Source organism: Rhinopithecus roxellana, chromosome 15, assembly GCF_007565055.1.
Source record: "Rhinopithecus roxellana isolate Shanxi Qingling chromosome 15, ASM756505v1, whole genome shotgun sequence".
Classification (NCBI taxonomy): domain Eukaryota; kingdom Metazoa; phylum Chordata; class Mammalia; order Primates; family Cercopithecidae; genus Rhinopithecus; species Rhinopithecus roxellana.
In genome coordinates, this window is record NC_044563.1 from 48,683,115 (window position 1) to 48,702,795 (window position 19,681).

The 19,681-nt window shown below is 38.9% G+C and overlaps 2 protein-coding genes across 3 annotated transcripts in view; one reads left to right on the forward strand and one right to left on the reverse strand.

The window, feature by feature from the left end:
* Positions 1-16,814, forward strand: part of CCDC90B (coiled-coil domain containing 90B) — a 66,093-nt gene extending 49,279 nt beyond the window's left edge. The window contains exon 10 of the mRNA XM_010362862.2: positions 16,689-16,814. Within this exon, the coding sequence (XP_010361164.2) occupies positions 16,689-16,799 (111 nt within the window). The 3' untranslated portion in view covers positions 16,800-16,814. The remainder of the gene's footprint in view (positions 1-16,688) is intronic.
* ANKRD42 (ankyrin repeat domain 42) overlaps positions 1-19,681 on the reverse strand; it is a 69,701-nt gene that overhangs the window by 16,935 nt on the left and 33,085 nt on the right. Inside the window, exons 7-9 of one of the 2 annotated variants that reach the window (XM_030918807.1) lie at positions 16,365-16,490; positions 6,505-6,610; positions 1,048-1,223 (exon numbers count right to left, since the gene is read on the reverse strand). In XM_030918807.1, the coding sequence (XP_030774667.1) occupies positions 1,048-1,223; positions 6,505-6,610; positions 16,365-16,490 (408 nt within the window). The remainder of the gene's footprint in view (positions 1-1,047; positions 1,224-6,504; positions 6,611-16,364; positions 16,491-19,681) is intronic. The other variant, XM_030918808.1, reaches the window with a different exon arrangement.

Sequence of the window (19,681 nt, forward strand, 5' to 3'; positions counted from 1 at the left end):
CTTGTACAATTCTAATTTAGTATCCTTGGCATCAGGATATAATTATATCAGGAACTTCATCCAACCTTATATAGTTAGGTGGGTTATGTTCTTTTCCCACTTAATTCATACCCCATATGAAATGCTATGCTCTTGTCCACCTCCCAGTCTATCACCCACTCAACAGGTAGAGTGACACTGTTTTTAAATGTGAATCAGATCACATCATTCCCCACCCTGAATCCCAACAATAGCTTTCTATTTAAAATAAAATTTATATGCTGAGATTTTGTAGTGAAAAAAGAGGAAAAATGAACAAATAAAAATCTAAAACTAAAATCCTTATTAGGCCCTAAATAATCTGACTGGGTCCCTGCTTACCTTTCAAACCTGTCGCCACTTTCTTAGGGATTCTACTCAAGCCACACTAACCATTCTCAATGCTACATAACGGCCTTTACGTGCACTGCTCCCTCTGCTGGCATGTTCTTCCAAGATCTTAATATGACTCATTCTCATCACTCAGGTCTCTGCTCAAACATCACCACCTCAGAGAGGCCTAATGACTTTCTTATCTATAGCACCACTCTACCCTATTTTCTTTATATATCTATTTTCTTATCAATTATTTATCACCCTCTCCTTGACTACCACCATTCGAATGAAGTTCCTTTGTATTGTTCACCATTATTTCAATACCTACAACAGTGTCTGGCACATAGTAGACAATAAATATTTGTTGCTATTATTATCTATAACAATCATTTGCCAACTAACCATGGAAATCCTTGAGATGTCTCTTTCCCTGTTTCCTTGATCCACTGAAGAAAATACTTGAGTATTTTCTTATATAACTTTCCACCCCCGAGGGACAGAGATTATGCCTTATACTTTTTATATGTTCAACAACCCTAGTACAAAAACTTATATTAGTTCTGGTTCCTGCAAAAATATCAAATTATTTTACTTGTAGGCAGTATTTGTCTTTAGAATAGTTTCCAAACTTGTGGTAAAAAGTGGCTATGTTATTTCGGAAAGGATAAATCACAACAGAGGCAGCATACTTACTTCTGGCATCTGTTTTATCCAAGTCACTCAGACATAAATCATCCTTGGCATCAGTGCTTCCCTCAACACCATGTCTTATAAAATATTTCACATCATTTTCATCAATTTCATTTTCATCATCTATATCATATTTCTGTAGCTCCTCTAACAGCTTCACTGCTGCCAAATGGGCAAACCTGTAGAAAAGAATCAATAACTAACCAGATCCACAGTCTTCCTGAAACTGAAACTGCAGCTTGCACTTAACTTAGGGAATTACACTCTGTACACTCTGCCATCAATCCACTCACCAGCCAAGGAGCCAAAATCTGAAGGTCAGTGACAGTTTGACATATATTCAACTATGTGAGAAACTCAGTTACTTGACACTAAGGACAATTATTCATATTAAACACTGATTCCATAATTTTTATTGGCAAAAATACACTGGGAACGGAGATCCAATATCAAAGGAATATGTGGTATGCTCTCAAGCAGAGCTGCTCAACTGAATAGAAGACCCAGAACCACCCACCTTGATTACCTACAGTTATTGCCTTTTCTTGGCCTAATTTATAGAATTCATTTTCATTTCAGTTTTAGGGCGAACTATTAATATAGCTCTAACCCCCTCTATCTTCACCCTTCCTCAAGCCAAAGCATTTGGTATGACTTTGAAATTTAATGAAAAAATAATGACCTTTCCATTCATGTTTTTTTTTTTTTTTTTTTTTTTTTAAGACGGAGTCTCGCTCTGTCGCCCGGGCTGGAGTGCAGTGGCCGGATCTCAGCTCACTGCAAGCTCTGCCTCCCGGGTTTACGCCATTCTCCTGCCTCAGCCTCCGGAGTAGCTGGGACTACAGGCGCCCGCCACCTTGCCCGGCTAGATTTTTGTATTTTTTTAGTAGAGACGGGGTTTCACCGTGTTAGCCAGGATGGTCTCGATCTCCTGACCTCGTGATCCGCCCGTCTCGGCCTCCCAAAGAGCTGGGATTACAGGCTTGAGCCACCGCGCCATTCATGTTTTCTAATTCTTAATCTTTCCTGCATCTCTATGAAGGTTCCAGTAAGGTACTCTTGGTTTTGGAGTTGTTGTTGTGATTGTATGTAACCTGCAAATTTTTCCACAATTTTTCTAACTGGAATTTTTAATATATTTTCTTACAACTTGAAGAATTACTAAACATAAAAACCTTAAATCCTATTTTCTCATATTTACATAACCAAACACGCACATTACCTCCTACCAGGTACTGCATATCATTAAAGACACAATAATAGTAATAAACATATGCAGGAAGTTGTAAGGTTTATAGAATTCATTATCTCTGCTACTAGGTTGTAATTTCACAGCTGTCATTTACTGAGTGCTTACTTTACGCTAGATTCAAAGTTATCTCTAAAATAACACTATACCCACATCAAGCATTTTGGTGCATGAGAAAAAAATGTGGGCCCAGAAATTATGGAAAACTTCAGATACACCTATAGTATTCAATCACCTATTTGATGCTGATACAAAAATATACAAATAGATCAATGGATAAAATAGTTCAGAATTAAGCCCACACATACATCAAGAACTGATTTTAACAAAGGCAGTATAGAAATGATAGTCTTGCCGGGCGCGGTGGCTCAACCCTGTAATCCCAGCACTTTGGAAGGCCGAGACGGGCGGATCACGAGGTCAGGAGATCGAGACTATCCTGGCTAACAAGGTGAAACCCCGTCTCTACTAAAAAAGATACAAAAAACTAGCCTGGCGAGGTGGCAGACGCCTGTAGTCCTAGCTACTCGGGAGGCTGAGGCAGGAGAATGGCATAAACCTGGGAGGCGGAGCTTGCAGTGAGCTGAGATCCGGCCACTGCACTCCAGCCTGGGTGACAGAGCGAGACTCCATCACAAAAAAAAAAAAAAAAGAAATGATAGTCTTTTAAACAAATAGTCTAGAACTGGATATCCATATGCAAAAAAAGAACTTGGACTCATACCCACACCAAGCATTTTGGTGCATGAGGAAAAAATGTGGGCCCAGAAATTATGGAAAACTTCAGATACACCTATAGTATTCAATCACCTATTTGATGCTGATACAAAAATATACAAATAGATCAATGAATAAAATAGTTCAGAATTAAGCCCACACATACATCAAGACCCCAATATAAAAGCTAACACTATATAACTTCTAAAAGAAAACATAAAAGAAAAGTTTTATGATTTTGTGTTAATCAGACTTCTTTAGATATGACACCAAAATCATAATCCATAAAAGGATAAATTAGTAAGAAATTTTGCTCTTCAAAGACATTAAGAGAATGAAAAAACAAGACACAACTGGTAAAAAAGGGAAATATTTGCAAAGTATATATCTGAGAAAGAACTAGTATCCAGAATATACAAAGAACCTTTAAAACTCAACATCAAGAAAACAATTCAATTTTTTAAAGTGGGCAAAAGATCTGAATAATCACTTCATCGAAGAAAATATAAGATGGCAAGTATGTATATTTAAAAGATGCTCAAAATCATTTTTCATTAGAAAATGCAAATTAAAACCACAATGAGCTACCACTACATACCTATTTCATTACTGGAATTAAAAAAAGACCCTAACAATACCAAATGACGGTGAGAATGTGGAACAACAGAAATTGACATCCATTGCTGACAGAAATGCAATTTTTTTTTTTTTTTTGAGATGGAGTCTCGCTCTGTCACCCAGGCTGGAGTGCAGTGGCGCGATCTCGGCTCACTGCAAGCTCTGCCTCCCGGGTTCACGCCATTCTCCTGCCTCAGCCTCCCGAGTAGCTAGGACTACAGGCATCCGCCACCATACCCAGCTAATTTTTTGTATTTTTAGTAGAGACGGGGTTTTGCCATGTTAGCCAGGATAGTCTCGATCTCCTGACCTCAAGATCCGCCCACCTCAGCTGCCCAAAGTGCTGAGATTACAGGCGTGAGCCATCGCGCCAGGCCAATTTTTTTTTTTGAGGGTCTAGCTCTGTGGCCCAGGTTGGAGTGCAATGGTGCAATCTAGGCTCACCGCAACCTCCTCCTCCTGGCTTCATGCAATTCTCCTGCTTTAGCCTCCCAAATAGTAGCTGGGACTATAGGTGCATGCCACCACACACGGCTAATTTTTTTATTTTATTTTATTTTATTTATTTATTTATTGAGACGGAGTTTCGCTCTTGCTGCCCAGGCTGGAGTACAATGGTGCAATCTCAGCTCATGGCAACCTCCACCTCCTGGGTTCAAGCAATTCTCCTGCCTTAGCCTCTTGAGTAGCTGGGATTACACACATGCACCACCACGCTTGGCTAATTTTGTATTTTTAGTAGAAACGGGGTTTCTCCATGTTGGTCAGGCTGACCTTGAACTCCCAACCTCAGGTGATCTGCCCGCCTCAGCCACCCAAAGTGCTGGGATTACAGGCGTGAGCCACCATGCCCAGCCTGATTTTTTCTTTTTTAGTAGAGATGGGGTTTCACCATGTTGGCCAGACAGGTCTCAAACTTCTCACCTCAAGTGATCCACTGCCTTGGCCCCCCACAGTGCTGGGATTACAGGCATGAGCCACCGTGCCCAGCCCATAGAAACACAAATCTGTATGGCCACTTTGGGAGGCACTTTGGCAGTTTGTTATAAAATTAAACATACACTTCGCATATGGCCCAATAATGCTACTCATAGACTTATCAAATAATTGAAAACATGTTAACACAAAAACCTGTATAGGAATGTTTACAGCAGCTTTATTCATAACCACCAAAAAATGATACAATCAAAATGCCCTTCAACCTGTGAGTGGATAATCGAATTATGGAATGCTATGGAATTCTACTCAGCTGTTAGAAGGAAATGAACTACAATCAAGATGTCCTTCAACCTGTGAGTGGATAATTAAACTATGGAATACTATGGAATTCTACTTATCTGTAAGAAGGAAATGAACTGCTAATACACATAGATGAATCTCAAAATAATTATGTTGCGTGAAAGAAGCCAGACATAAATATATATTGTATGATTCCATTTATATAAAACTCTAGAAAATGCAAACTAATCTACAGTGACAGGAAGCAGATCAGTGGGAGCAGTCAAAGGGAGAGAGATTATAAAGTGGCAGGAGACTTTGAGGGTGATGAATATGTTCACTATCTTAATTGTAATGGTTTCACAGGATATGCATATATCAAAACTCATCAGTTGTACTCTACAAATATATGCATTTTATTGTATGTCAATTATACCTTAATAAAGTCACTTTAAACCAATAAAATAGACTTGAGTTGATAATGATCCCAGGTACATGGTACAACAAAACCACACTCCAAGGCATCAAAGAAATTCCATAAACAAAATTTTAGGGAACATGAGCTCACAAACAAAAGTTGCATGGCAACTTAGCAAATGATTGGACCAGAGCATACTGTCAAGCCTCATCTGCCATTGTTAGCCCATACTCCTAGTTTAGATTCCAGTCTTCTAATCCACATGCAGTTCTTCAAACATACAAGGTGTTATCTTACAACTCCTCCTTAGGTTTACACTTATGCTTACAAGTATCAAAATAAATGTTTCTTTCTCAAAAAAAAAAGTTTTTTTCTTTGACCTCTATCTAAATTCTGTCCCCATGCAGTTTCCTTCATAACTTTTACCATCCTCTGTATTAAAGTTTCTCCCTTACAACTTTCAAACAGAAAGACTTTTTTCTATGTTCTTAGTGTACCTTACACATACCATGTAATACAGTATAATGATTAGAATTAATAAGTATTTTATTTGCATATTTATCTCTCCACAATACTGTAAGCTCCTTGAGGGCAGTGACTGTGTTTTCTCCCCTTTGTATTTCTACCACTAATCACAGAACTTGGAACATGGTAAATATATGGGAAGCTGAATGAAAAAACAACCAAATGAACAAACAGATGGACTAAATATTTCTTGAGAACCTAACTTGAATGAGCTGGCTATGTTTACTAATACGTGCTATATTTAATTCAGATGTAAACTGCAAAATATGTTTCAAAATCCATGTCATTTATTTTTCTATTATTAATGCTATTTATTTTTATCACATAGCATTTCTTAACAGGGAATGCTACAGGCATTTGGATGGGACAAATAGTGCATTACAGTTCTGAGCACTGCAGAACATTTAGCATTCCTAGACCTGACCTCCAGTTGGTGAAGGTCTCCTGACCTCCAGTTGGGGGTCTCCTTCCCCAACATTTCCAAAGACCCCTCCCATGAGAAAAGGGGAAAATATTACCTCCCAGTTGAGAATTACTGCTTTAAATAGAAAAGCTGATATAATGATGGCTGTAAATTCAGCTTGAAAATTGTCATTCCATCTATATTTGATTGACTCCTCTAAAATTCCATCAAATCTTCAGAGATTTTTGAGTCCAAGAAAGTATATGCAAAACTTTAAAGCAAAAGAAAGCAGTAAAGAAGACAGATTTATACCTCTTTGCCACATCACTGGGTCTCTCCCCTGCTTTGTTGGTAATATTACTGTCTGCTCCCATTTTAATTAACCATTGCAAACACTCTATGTGGCCTTGTCCAGCAGCTGTTCAAAAAAAGGAAAAATAACAGGAATTACAAAAAAAGTTAAAGTAACAATTTTCTAAAATTTTGGATAGTACCATTATAGAGTACTCACTTAAGTATTGATCCTTGCAGTAACTGGCAAAAGTACGTTGGGCAAATATTATTTTCTCTATTTCACTTACTAATTCATTAGACAAACATTTAATCAACTGTGTTCAGGCCCCATACAGATAATTTTACATATGGATACAAAAGCTGAAACTCAAAAAGTTTTTCTATGTATTTATTTAAAATCACACAGCTAGTAAAAAGTAGTTTGAAACTAGAACCCAGGCTTTTCTAATACTATCCAGCACTTATCTCCTACTGTAAATAGCTTCTAACCAATCTTGTATTTCACAAGAACGTGAGCACATTCTAACCATAAGAACCTACACAGACTTCAAAAAGTCTTGCTTCAGCATATATTTATATGATAGATGTATGGTATATATGTATTCTTCTGATTCTTACAACTCAAAATTTATAGGCCTGTGAAACCACACTTGATTACCTCAACTGTTTACCACCTTTGTCCAAATCTTTACCTCAAAACACATGCTGTCTTTATTTTCACCTTCACAACTCTGCTTAATGTGTCTTCCCACCTAAAGCCAATCACTCAACAATGTGCTCATTTAACCTGTAACTATTCTTCTTTATCCATCCTGAAACTCAAGGAAGCTGAAGAAAACAAACTGAATAGACTTAAAAGAAAGACTTGAGTTTAAGTCTATTAAACAATAAGATGTGAGGACAAGGCTGTAATCTTCATATCCCCAGAACATAGCAAGTGGCTGCAACTTATAGACGCTCAATAAATGCCTAAATAGAGTTGATGAGTGAATGAATACATTTTAAAAATGAAATCTCAGCTCTGCTATTACTAGCTATATATCTAACCTCAGTCAAGCCACCTGACTTCTCTAAACATCAATTTCCTCATCTTTTACATAGATGATTATTTCATAAGCAAAGCACATTGCTGCTTTATAAAACTGCAATAAGGATTAAATGTGATAAGAGCTTTTCACTCTGTTAAGTAGTATATAAACATCAGGTATTATTACCAAATCCCTATGAACAGTTCCTCAATAATTTGATACTTAGCAACTTCTTCACCCTTCAATTCCTATTCCTATGACATGTATTTTAACAACCTAATTATTTTTTGCCATTAATTGCATCCTATCTTAAAAGAAATCTCGGCCGGGCGCGGTGGCTCAAGCCTGTAATCCCAGCACTTTGGGAGGCCGAGACGGGCGGATCATGAGGTCAGGAGATCGAGACCATCCTGGCTAATACGGTGAAACCCCGTCTCTACTAAAAAATACAAAAAACTAGCCGGGCGACGAGGCGGGCGCCTGTAGTCCCAGCTACTCGGGAGGCTGAGACAGGAGAATGGCGTGAACCCGGGAGGCGGAGCTTGCAGTGAGCTGAGAGCCGGCCACTGCACTCCAGCCTGGGCGGCAGAACAAGACTCCGTCTCAAAAAAAAAAAAAAAAAAAAAAAGAAATCTCTAGTTCTTTTACGGTATAATTATGTAACTCTTTAACAGTAAGGTCCAGATCTCATTTTGGCTCACAGTACAGGCACATGGTTGGTGCTGAATATGTATACATGACCTTGCAAAATGAATCAAAGAGCAAGAACTTTTGGTATTTATTTGGTGCTTTAAAAAGCAAACCCACCTCCATTACTGGCAACAGAGAGGACACAGAGCAGTATCAAGGGACTAAACAACCCTATCACTACAGTCCTACAGCCCAGCTGGCAAGTCTGTAAGAACTCTTGTTCTGTTGTCCTCTGCCTCAGAGCCATCTGCCAGATTACAGGCTGGCTTCTGCAGAGTCTGGGGCTTCTCTCTTTCCCACAGAGTCTGGGGCTTCTCTCTCTCCTACAGCCTATCTAACCCACTAACACAGAAACTTCACGATTTCTCAGACCTCTATTAATAACCCCACTTTAGACAAAAATGGCAACATATTGATCTTTTCTGTCATTAAGAATCACAAAATCATATTTATGAGCATGGATAATGCAGAATTTTACAAGACAGAATGAATTTAGCCCAACATTTCATTTTATCACATGGGAAATGTTTAAAAACAGGAGGAAGGGAGGTTAAGTAATATATCTACAATGAAATGCAATAAGAGGATTTACCTAAGATTTTTATTGAATATTGATTAGGATATGTTGACTAATTTGACCAATGTTTTATAAGGAACAAGATAAAATTATACAGGTGTTAGAAATTTTTAAGAAATGATGAAATAATTATGATTTAAGAGCAAGTTTAAAAAGGGGAAGTCATAGATCTAAACAATTATTAAATAACTAAGAAGAATGCCTCAATAATAAATACCACAGCTTATCTTCTAAATGCAATTAAAACTACAGGAAAAGGCAGTCTGACAAAATGTGAGAAACATGAATTAAATTATAAACAGATATCAACTTTTATATGACCAATTTTAGTACAGTATAAACATACAGATGGTACCCAAGAAAAGGCTAATGTCTTAATGTACTTCTGAATGACTGGAGGATCAATGAAAAAATTAAGAAGGAAGTTGAAAAATTTCTTGAAACACATGATAATGGAAACACGACATACAAAAACCTATGAGATACAGCAAAAGCAGTACTAAGAGGCAATATTGTAGTTTTAAGCACCTACATCAAAAAAGAGAAAAAACTTCAAATAAAAAATCTAATGAGGCCAGGCACTGTGGCTCATGCCTATAATCCCAGCACTTTGGAAGGCCGAAGCAGGTGGATCACCTGAGGTCAGGAGTTTGAGAACAGCCTGGCCAACATGGTGAACCCCTGTCTCTACTGAAAATACAAAAATTAGTCGGGCATGGTGGTGTGTGCCTGTAATCCCAGCTACTCGGGAGGCTGAGTCAGGAGAATTACTTGAACCTGGGAGGCAGAGGTTGCACTGAGCCAAGATTGCACCACTGCATTCCAGCATGGGTGACACAGTGAGACTCCATCTCAAAACAAACAAACAAAAAATCTAATGATGCATCTTAACAAGAAAACCAAGAGTAAGCCAAACCCAAAATTAGTAAAAGAAAAGAAACAATAAAGATCAGAGCAGAAATAAATGAAATTAAAATGAAGAAAACAATGCAAAAGATCAATGAAACAGCTGAGTTTTTTTTTTTAAAGTTAAACAAAACTGACAAACCTTTATCCAGACTAACTAAGAAAAAAAGAGAGAAGATCCAAACAAATAAAATCAGAAATGAAAATGAGATATTACAACTGATACTGCAGAAATTCAATGGCTCATTAGTGGCTGCTATGAGTAACTATATACCAATAAACTGGAAAATCTAGAAGAAATAAATTCTTACACACATCCAACCTACCAAGATTGAACCAGGAAGACACCCAAAACTTGAACAGACCAATAATGAGTAATGATATCAAAGCCATAATAGAAAGTCTCCCAGTAAAAAAAAAAAAAAAAAAGCCCGGAACCTGATGGCTTCACTGCTGAATTCTATCAAACATTTAAAGAAGAACTAATACCAATCCTACTCAAACTATTCTGAAAAATATAAGGGAAAGGAATACTTCCAAACCCATTCTACAAGGCCAGTATTACCCAGACTCCAAAACCAGACAAAGACACATCAAAAAATAAAACTACAAGCCAATATATCTTATGAATATTGATGCAAAAATCATCAACAAAATACTAGCAAACCAAATCCAACAATACATTAGAAAGATCATTTCATCATCACCAAGCAGGATTTACCCCTGTGATGCACAGATGATTCAACATATGCAAATCAATCAATATGACACATACCAATAGAATGAAGAACAGAAACCATATGATCATTTCAATTGATGCTGATAAAAGCACCTGACAAAATTCAACATCAAAACTGGGTTTTTCTTAATATTTATTTACTTTATTTTTTATTTTTTTATTTTTATTAATAAAACTGGGTTTTATGTAGAAGGGACATACCTCAACATAATAAAAGTCATATATGACAGACCCACAGCTAGTCTACTACTGAATATGAAAGCCCTTCCTAATTTAAGACCTGGAACACAAGGATGCCCACTTTCTATTATTCAACACAGTACTGGAAGTCCCAGCTAGAGCAATCAGACAAGAGAAAGAAACAAAGGGCATCCAAATTGGAATGGAAGAAGTCAAATTATCCTTGTTTACTAATGATATAATCTTATACTTGGAAAAACCTAAAGACCCCACACAAAAAGACCTATTAGAATTGATAAGCAAATTTAGTAAAGTTGCAGAACACGAAATCAACATACAAAAATCAGTAGCATTTCTATATGCCAACAGTGAACAATCCAAAAAAGAAATCAAAAAAGTAATCCCATTTATAATAGCCATAAATAAAATTAAATACCTAGGAATTAACCAAAGAAGTAAGGGAGTTATGTAGTGAAAACTATAAAACATTGATGAAAGAAACTGAAGAGGACATCAAAAAATGGAAAGATATTCCATGTTCATGGACTGGAAGAATCAATATTGTTAAAATGTCCATACTACTCAAAACAATCTACAGATTCATTGCAATCCCTATCAAAATACCAATGACATTCTGCACAGAAATAGAAAAAAAAAAAAAAAAAACCTAAAATTTATATGGAACCACAAAAGACCCAGAATAGCCAAAGCTATCTTAAGCAAAAAAAACAAAACTGAAGGAATCACATTACCTGATTTCAAATTATACTATAGGGCTATAGTAACCAAACAGCATAATACTGGCATAAAAACAGACACATAAACCAATGGAACAGAATAGAAAACCCAGAAACAAATCTACACACCTACAGTGAACTCATTTTTGACAAAGATGCCAAGAACATACACTGGGAAAAAGAAAGTCTCTTCAATAAATGGTGCTGGAAAAAAAACGGGATATACATATGCAGAAGAAAAAAACCAGACCCCTATCTCTCACTAGATACAAAAATCAAGTCAAAATGGAATAAAGACTTAAATCTAGGACCTCAAACTATGAAACTACTAAAAGAAAACATTGGGGAAAGTCTCCAGGACATTGGTCTGGACAAAAATGTTTTGAGCAATACCCCACAAGCACAGGCAACCAAAGCAAACATGGACAAATGGGATCACATCAAGTTAAAAAGCTTCTGCACTGCAAAGGAAACAATCAACCCACAATCAACCCACGAAGTGAAGAGACAACCCACAGAATGGGAGAAAATATTTGCAAACTACCCATCTGACAAAGGATTAATAACCAAAATACATAAGAAACTCAACTCTATAGGAAATACTCTAACAATCTGGTTGTTGTTGTTGTTGTTGTTGTTGTTGTTACAGAGTCTCTCTCTGTCACCCAGGCTGGAGTGCAGTGGCGAGATCTTGGCTCACTGCAAGCTCCGCCTCCCAGGTTCACGCCATTCTCCTGTCTCAGCCTCCCGAGTAGCTGGGACTACAGGCGCCTGCCACCACGCCTGGCTAATTGTTTGTATTTTTAGTATTGTTAGTTTCACCGTGTTAGCCAGGATGGTCTTGACCTCCTGACCTCATCATCCGCCCGTCTCGGCTTCCCAAAGTGCTAGGATTACAGGCACGAGCCACCGTGCCCAGAACAATAATCTGATTTTTAAATGAGCAAAAGATCTGAACAGACATTTCTAAAAGAAGACATGCAAATGGCAAACAGACACATGAAAAGGTACTCAGCATCATGGATCATCAAAGAAATGAAATCAAAACTACAAATAAGATATAATCTCCCCCCAGTTAAAATGACTTATATCCAAAAGGCAGGCAATAACAAATGCTGGTGAGGATGTGGAGAAGAGGGAACCCTCGTACACTGTTGGTGAGAATGTAAATTTGTACAGCCACCATGAAGAACAGTTTGGAGGTTCCTCAAAAAACTAAAAATAGAGCTACCACACAATCCAGCTATCCCACTGCTGGGTATATGCCCAAAACAAAGGAAATCAGTATATCACCTTCACTCCTATGTTTGTTGCAGCACTGTTCACAATAGCTAAGATTTGGAAGATTTGGAAACAATCTAAGTGTCCACCAACAGATAAATGGATAAAGAAATGTGGTACATATACACAATGGAGTACTAATCCGCCACAAAAAAAAAGAATAAGATTAGCTGGGCGCAGTGTTTCACACCTGTAATACCAGCACTTTGGGAGGCCAAGGCAGGCGGATCACGAGGTCAGGGAAACGAGACCATCCTGGCTAACACGATAAAATCCCGTCTCTACTGAAAATACAAAAAATTAGCAGGGCATGGTGGCACACGCCTGTAGTCCCAGCTACTCAGGAGGCTGAGACAGAAGAATCGCTTGAACCCAGGAGACAGAGGTTGCAGTGAGCCGTGATTGCGCCACTGCACTCCAGCCTGGGCGACAGAGCAAGACTCCGTCTCAAACAACAACATGGATAGAACTGGAGATCATCATGTTAAGTGAAATAAGTCAGGCACACAAAGACAAACCTATTTGTGGGATCTAAAAATCAAAACAAGTGATCTCATGGACATAAAGAATAGAAGGATGGTTACCAGAGGCTGGGAAAGGTAGTAGGGGAGTCAGAGGAAGGTAGGGATGGTTAAAGGGTACCAAAAAATAGAAAGCATGGGACTGGATGTAGTGGCTCATGCCTGTAATCCTAGCACTCTGGAAGACCAAGGCGGGTGGATCACTTGAGTCAGCAGTTCGAGGCCAGCCTCGGCAACATGGCAAAACCCTGTCTCTACAAACAATACAAAAAATTAGCTAGGTATAGTAGCATGTGCCTGTAGTCCCAGCTACTCAGGATGCTGAAGTGAGAGGATCCCCTGAGCCCAGGAGGTAAAAGCTGCCGTGAGTCGTGATCGCCCCATTGCACTCAAGCCTGGGCAACAGAGTGAGACTATCTGATAGCACAACAGAGTGACTATAGTCAATAATAACTTAATTATACATTTTTAAATAACTAAAAGAAGGTAACTGGATTGTTTATAACACAAAGGATAAATGCTTGAGGGGATGGATACCCCATTCTCCGTGATGTGACTATTTCACATTCCACGTCTATATCAAAACATCTCACATACCCCATAAATATATAAACCTACTATGTACCCACAAAAATTAAAAAGAAAAAAATGATAAATGTCCCCCAACAATGCCCTTTTCCAGCTGTAGTGACTTATAATCCCCCTCCACCACACCATCTGATCCACTCCTAGCCCTAGGTATCCTTGATGGATGGACTCATGAAGAGACGGTGAAGAGCAAACTCTTTTGGCTCCTCATCACATTCACCTTCCCACCTTCCAACATCTATATTAAAAACACCTTGTTGTTGTAGAACAGTCTCTTTAGAACCTGCTTCCAGATCCCTCATTTCTCTCTCAGTTCAAGTGGTGAAGAAATGAGTAGGACAGGCTGAAAACTAGCCATCAAAGAAATTTAATTTACTGTCCCCACAAAGATGCACTATGAGCACCATGAGTGAGCCTATCTTTTGCTACTGTGTCTAAATGACACCCCTCCACACACATTAGCAATAAAAAACATATCTAGGATATGAAATGGGGACTGTAAAATGGATGTTATAGGAGGAATTGTGTTCCCCTCAAAATTCATATGTTGAAGTCCTAAACTCCAGTACCTCAGAATGCAACTGTATTTGGAGATAGGGCCTTTAAAGTGGTAACTAAGGAAAAATAAGGTGATGTGGGTGGGCCCTAATCCAATCTGACTAATTTACTTACAAGAGGAAGAGATCAGGACACAAATATGGTCATGCACAGAGGAAAGACTATGTGAGGGTATAGCAAGAAGGCAGCAGGCCTTCTATAAGCCAAAGAGAGAAGCCTCAAAAGAAACCAAACCTGCTGCCACCTTCATCTCAGACTTCTAGCCTCCAGAATTCTGAGAAAATAAATTTATGTTTTTTTTTTTTTTGAGACGGAGTCTCGCTCTGTCGCCTGGGCTGGAGTGCAGTGGCCGGATCTCAGCTCACTGCAAGCTCCACCTCCCGGGTTTACGCCATTCTCCTGCCTCAGCCTCCCGAGTAGCTGGGACTACAGGCGCCCGCCACCTCACCTGGCTAGTTTTTTTTTTTTTTTTTTTTTTTTGTATTTTTTTAGTAGAGACGGGGTTTCACAGTGTTAGCCAGGATGGTCTCGATCTCCTGACCTCATAATCCGCCCGTCTCGGCCTCCCAAAGTGCTGGGATTACAGGCTTGAGCCACCGCACCCGGCCAAATTTATGTTGTTTAAGCCATCCAGTCTGCAGCATTTTGTTATATCAGCCCTAGTAAACTCATACAGGGGTTTTGCTCCAAGAAACCACATTTTTTTTAAAAAAAAACTTTATGTACATGTTAAGCCTCCTCCCCATTCACATATCTCACAGTAGAGAGTTTAACTCCTGGATGGCCAGCAGAAATGGATGGAGTGAGATATTCCAAACATAGGGCACAGAGCTCATCCATCTGTGGACTCTTTCTGTGTAGGAGAAAACATCCTCTGCATCCCATCTCTTCCCATTTCCCCTGCTTATAAAACTACTGGTACACATAGCACTTAGATTCTATACTTTGAGATACATTATGGATTAAACAATGTAAGCTAAAAACCTAACCAATGGGAACATAATATATGATCTGAGGACTGCCAGAAGTTAATTTGTGAAATAAAGTCCAATTTAAACACATGATTATATTAATAAGCCTACTATCATTTTGCTCTAAGAGTTTAATAAGAATCACCTGCCATCAGGCCAGGCTCACGCCTATAATCCTGCACTTTGGGAGGCCAAGGCAAGCGGATCATTTGAGGCCAGGAGTTCAAGACCAGCCTGGCCAACATGGTGACCCCCCATCGCTATTAAAAAGACAAAAAACTAGCCGGGTGTGGTGGCACATGCCTATAATCCCAGCTACTCAGGAGGCTGAGGTGGGAGGATGACTTGAGCCCAGGAGGTCTCCACCTGCACTCCAAGCCTGGGTGACAGAACAAGACCCGGTCTGGAAAAAAAAAAAAAAAAAAGAGAGAGAGAGAGGGATGATTTCTATTTTAGTATTAATTAAAAGGTCATTTAAAAAATGTTATCCTAAGAAACTTCTCTAGTAGTACATTTCACATTTAACTAACATGACAATGTCGCTATAGAAATTGTATTGGAATTACCCTTGAATAAGATAATGCATGAATATCTGGCATCATAAAAGAAACATTACACTTGAATAGAAAATTTAGGCATTCTATATACCACACAAGGTAGACTGATATCTGCTAGGGCACCAGAAAAAAGTTTTATGTTTCATGTGTTTCTGATTGATATTTACTTTAAAAGATTAGTAACTCAGGCCGGGCGCGGTGGCTCACGCCTGTAATCCCAGCACTTTGGGAGGCCGAGGCGGGCAGATCACAAGGTCAGGAGATCGAGACCACGGTGAAACCCCGTCTCTACTAAAAATACAAAAAACTAGCCGGGCGTGGTGGCGGGCGCCTGTAGTCCCAGCTACTCGGGAGTCTGAGGCAGGAGAATGGCGTGAACCTGGGAGGCGGAGCTTGCAGTGAGCCAAGATCGCACCACTGCACTCCAGCCAGGGGGACAGAGCAAGACTCCGCCTCAAAAAAAAAAAAAAAAAAATTAATAACTCAGCAGCTATCGTTGAGTTAATAACTCAGCAGCCAAACTGAAAGGAGGAATCATAACTCACCTTTATGCATAGGAGTTGATCCATTATCAGCACGCTCATTAATATTGATTACTCCATCTTCTACTAACTTCTTAAGCATCCCCAAATCACCCTTAAAGGCAGCCACATGACCTGGAAATGCTAAAGCTATGAATAGAAAAATTCAGCATTTCAATAAATATGAGTTTATTCTTTTCCCTGTCTTAAGCTGTCATATATTTCAGGTTTCAGTATTTTCTCAAATAAAAGGCTACTGTAATGGAATGAGTTCAGTTGATGACTAGCAGTAAAAAGAGAATTATCAAATAAGATTATTACTAATCAATCTACTCTTTTTCCCCTCAGGACTTCAAACATGCCAGAAGTATTGTACCAGGACAATTTTTAGCCACATTCTCTTTCTCTCTCATACCACCACAAAACACAGGAGATGGTCATTTAAAACCCTTTGTATAAAGACACACTTGGAAGCTGGGCGTGGTGGCTCACGCCTGTAATCCTAGCACTTTTGGAGGCTGAGGTGAGTGAATCATTTGAGGTCAGGAGTTCAAGACCAGCCTGGCCAACATGGTGAAACCCTGTCTCCACTAAAAATACAAAAATTAGCTGGGTGTGATGGCTCATGCCTGTAATCACAGCTACTCAGGAGGCTGAGGCAGGAGAATCACTTGAACCTGGTTGCACAGACCACTCCTTCTCTGCTTGCAAGACAGTGAAGACAGCAAAATAGACTAGAAGCAGATAAGAAGTGTATATGTGCACATACATATAGAGTCATCCCTTGGAATCCTAAGGGTTCTAGGACCCCCCAAAGATACCAAAATCTGTAGATGTCCAAGTCCCTTATATAAAATGGTATATTTGCAGATAACCTAGCACATCCTCCCTCCCATATACTTTAAATAATCTCTACATTACTCACAATACCTAATACAATAGAAATACTATGTAAATAGTTGTCACACTGCTTTGTTTTGTTTAGAGATAGGGTCTCACTTTGTCACTGAGGTGTGGTCACGGCTCACTGTAACCTTGAACTCCTAGGCTCAAGCAATCCTCCCGCCTCAGCCTCCCAAGTAGCTAGGATTACAGGGATGCACCATCATGCCCTACTCTTACTGGTCTTTGTTGTATTCTGTCTTACGGATCTGTATGTCTGTTTGCCATTACTACACACTGCCTTGATTACTGTAGCAATATAGTAAGTCTTAAAATCAAGTAGTGTTAAGTCCTTCCAACTTTGTTATTTTACAAATATTCTTTGGCTATTCTAGATTGTTTATTTCCATATGTAAAAATGAGAAAAGCCAGATTTCAGATTTGTTGAGAGGGTAAAATTATGCAATTTTTTGGTATCCAAGTATCAAGAAGATCTTATTTTAAAAAAAGACAAAACAATGCAATCCTTACAAGTGCTTACTACCATGTCTGGCATTCTTAGTAAGGACTCAGTTTATGTAGTTACTATCATTAAAGACATTTTATTAAGCATCAACTATATGCTAGGGATAAGGTTAGGTGTTTCCAGTTGTGTGTGTGTGTGTGTGTGTGTGTATGTGTGTGTACACATGTATGTGTATAGATGCACAGCTGGCCCTCCATATCTGCAAGTTCCACATCTGCAAGTTCCACATCTGCAAGTTCCACATCTGCAGACTGAACAGATGGAAAACACTTGAAGGAGAAACCAATAAAAATAGCAATACAACAATAAAAAATAATGCACATAAAGAACAATACAGGGTGGATGCAGTGGCCCATGCCTGTAATCCCAGTGCTTTGCTGGGAGGCTGGGGCACGAGGATCACTTGAGGCCAGGAGTTTGAGACCAGCCTGGGAAACATAGTGAGACCCCAACTCATATATACAACTAAAATATAAAACCACAGAATGGAATGAAAAATCTAAAATAATAGTTTACCCTTGAGGAGGAAAAAAAGGTGATGGTAATTAGGGAGAGAGATCCAAAAGGCTTCAAATCTATATTTTATTCTTTTCTTTTCTTCCAAGATGGAGTTTTGCTCTTGTTGCCCAGGATGGAGTGCAATTGTGTGATCTTGGCTCACTGCAACCTCCACCTCCTGTGTTCAAATGATTCTCCTGCCTGAACCTCTCGAGTAGCTGGGATTACAGGTGTTAGCCACCATACCTGGCCTCTATATTTTATTCTTAAATTTAGTGATTCACTGCTCATTATGTTAATTTTTTTTTTTTTTTTTTTTTTTTTTTTGAGACAGGGTCTCATTTTGTCACACAGGCTGGAGTGCAGAGGTATAATCAAGGCTCAGTGTAGCTTTGACTTCCTGGGCTCAATCTATCCTCCCACCTCAGCCTCCCAAGTAGCTGATTACAGGCATGCCTCCACATCCAGCTAATTTTTGTATTTTTTGTAGAGATAGGGTTTTACTATATTTCCCAAGTTGGTCTTGAACTTCTGGGCTTAAGCAATCCACTCACCTCAGACTCCCAAAGTTCTGGGATTACCAGCATGCGCCACTGCAACCAACCTCTACACATTTTTGTCTAAAGTATTTTATAATAAAGAATCTGCCCAATACAGGAGCACCCAAATTCATAAAGCAAGTCCTTAGAGATTTACAAAGAGACTTAGACTCCCATACAATAATAATGGGAGACTTCAACACTCCACTGTCAACATTAGACAGATCAACGAGACAGAAAGTTAACAAGGATATCCAGGAACTGAACTCATCTCTGCACCAAGCAGACCTAATAGACATCTATAGAACTCTCCACCCCAAATCAACAGAATATACATTCTTCTCAGCACCACATCGCACTTATTCCAAAATTGACCACATAATTGGAAGTAAAGCACTCCTCAGCAAATGTACAAGAACAGAAATTATAACAAACTGTCTCTCAGACCACAGTGCAATCAAACTAGAACTCAGGACTAAGAAACTCAATCAAAACCGCTCAACTACATGGAAACTGAACAACCTGCTCCTGAATGACTACTGGGTACATAACGAAATGAAGGCAGAAATAAAGATGTTCTTTGTAACCAATGAGAACAACGATACAACATACCAGAATCTCTGGGACACATTTAAAGCAGTGTGTAGAGGGAAATTTATAGCACTAAATGCCCACAAGAGAAAGCTGGAAAGATCTAAAATTGACACTCTAACATCACAATTAAAAGAACTGGAGAAGCAAGAGCAAACACATTCAAAAGCCAGCAGAAGGCAAGAAATAACTAAGATCAGAGCAGAACTGAAGGAGATTGAGACACAAAAAACCCTCCAAAAAATCAATGAATCCAGGAGCTGGTTTTTTGAAAAGATCAACAAAATTGACAGACCGCTAGCAAG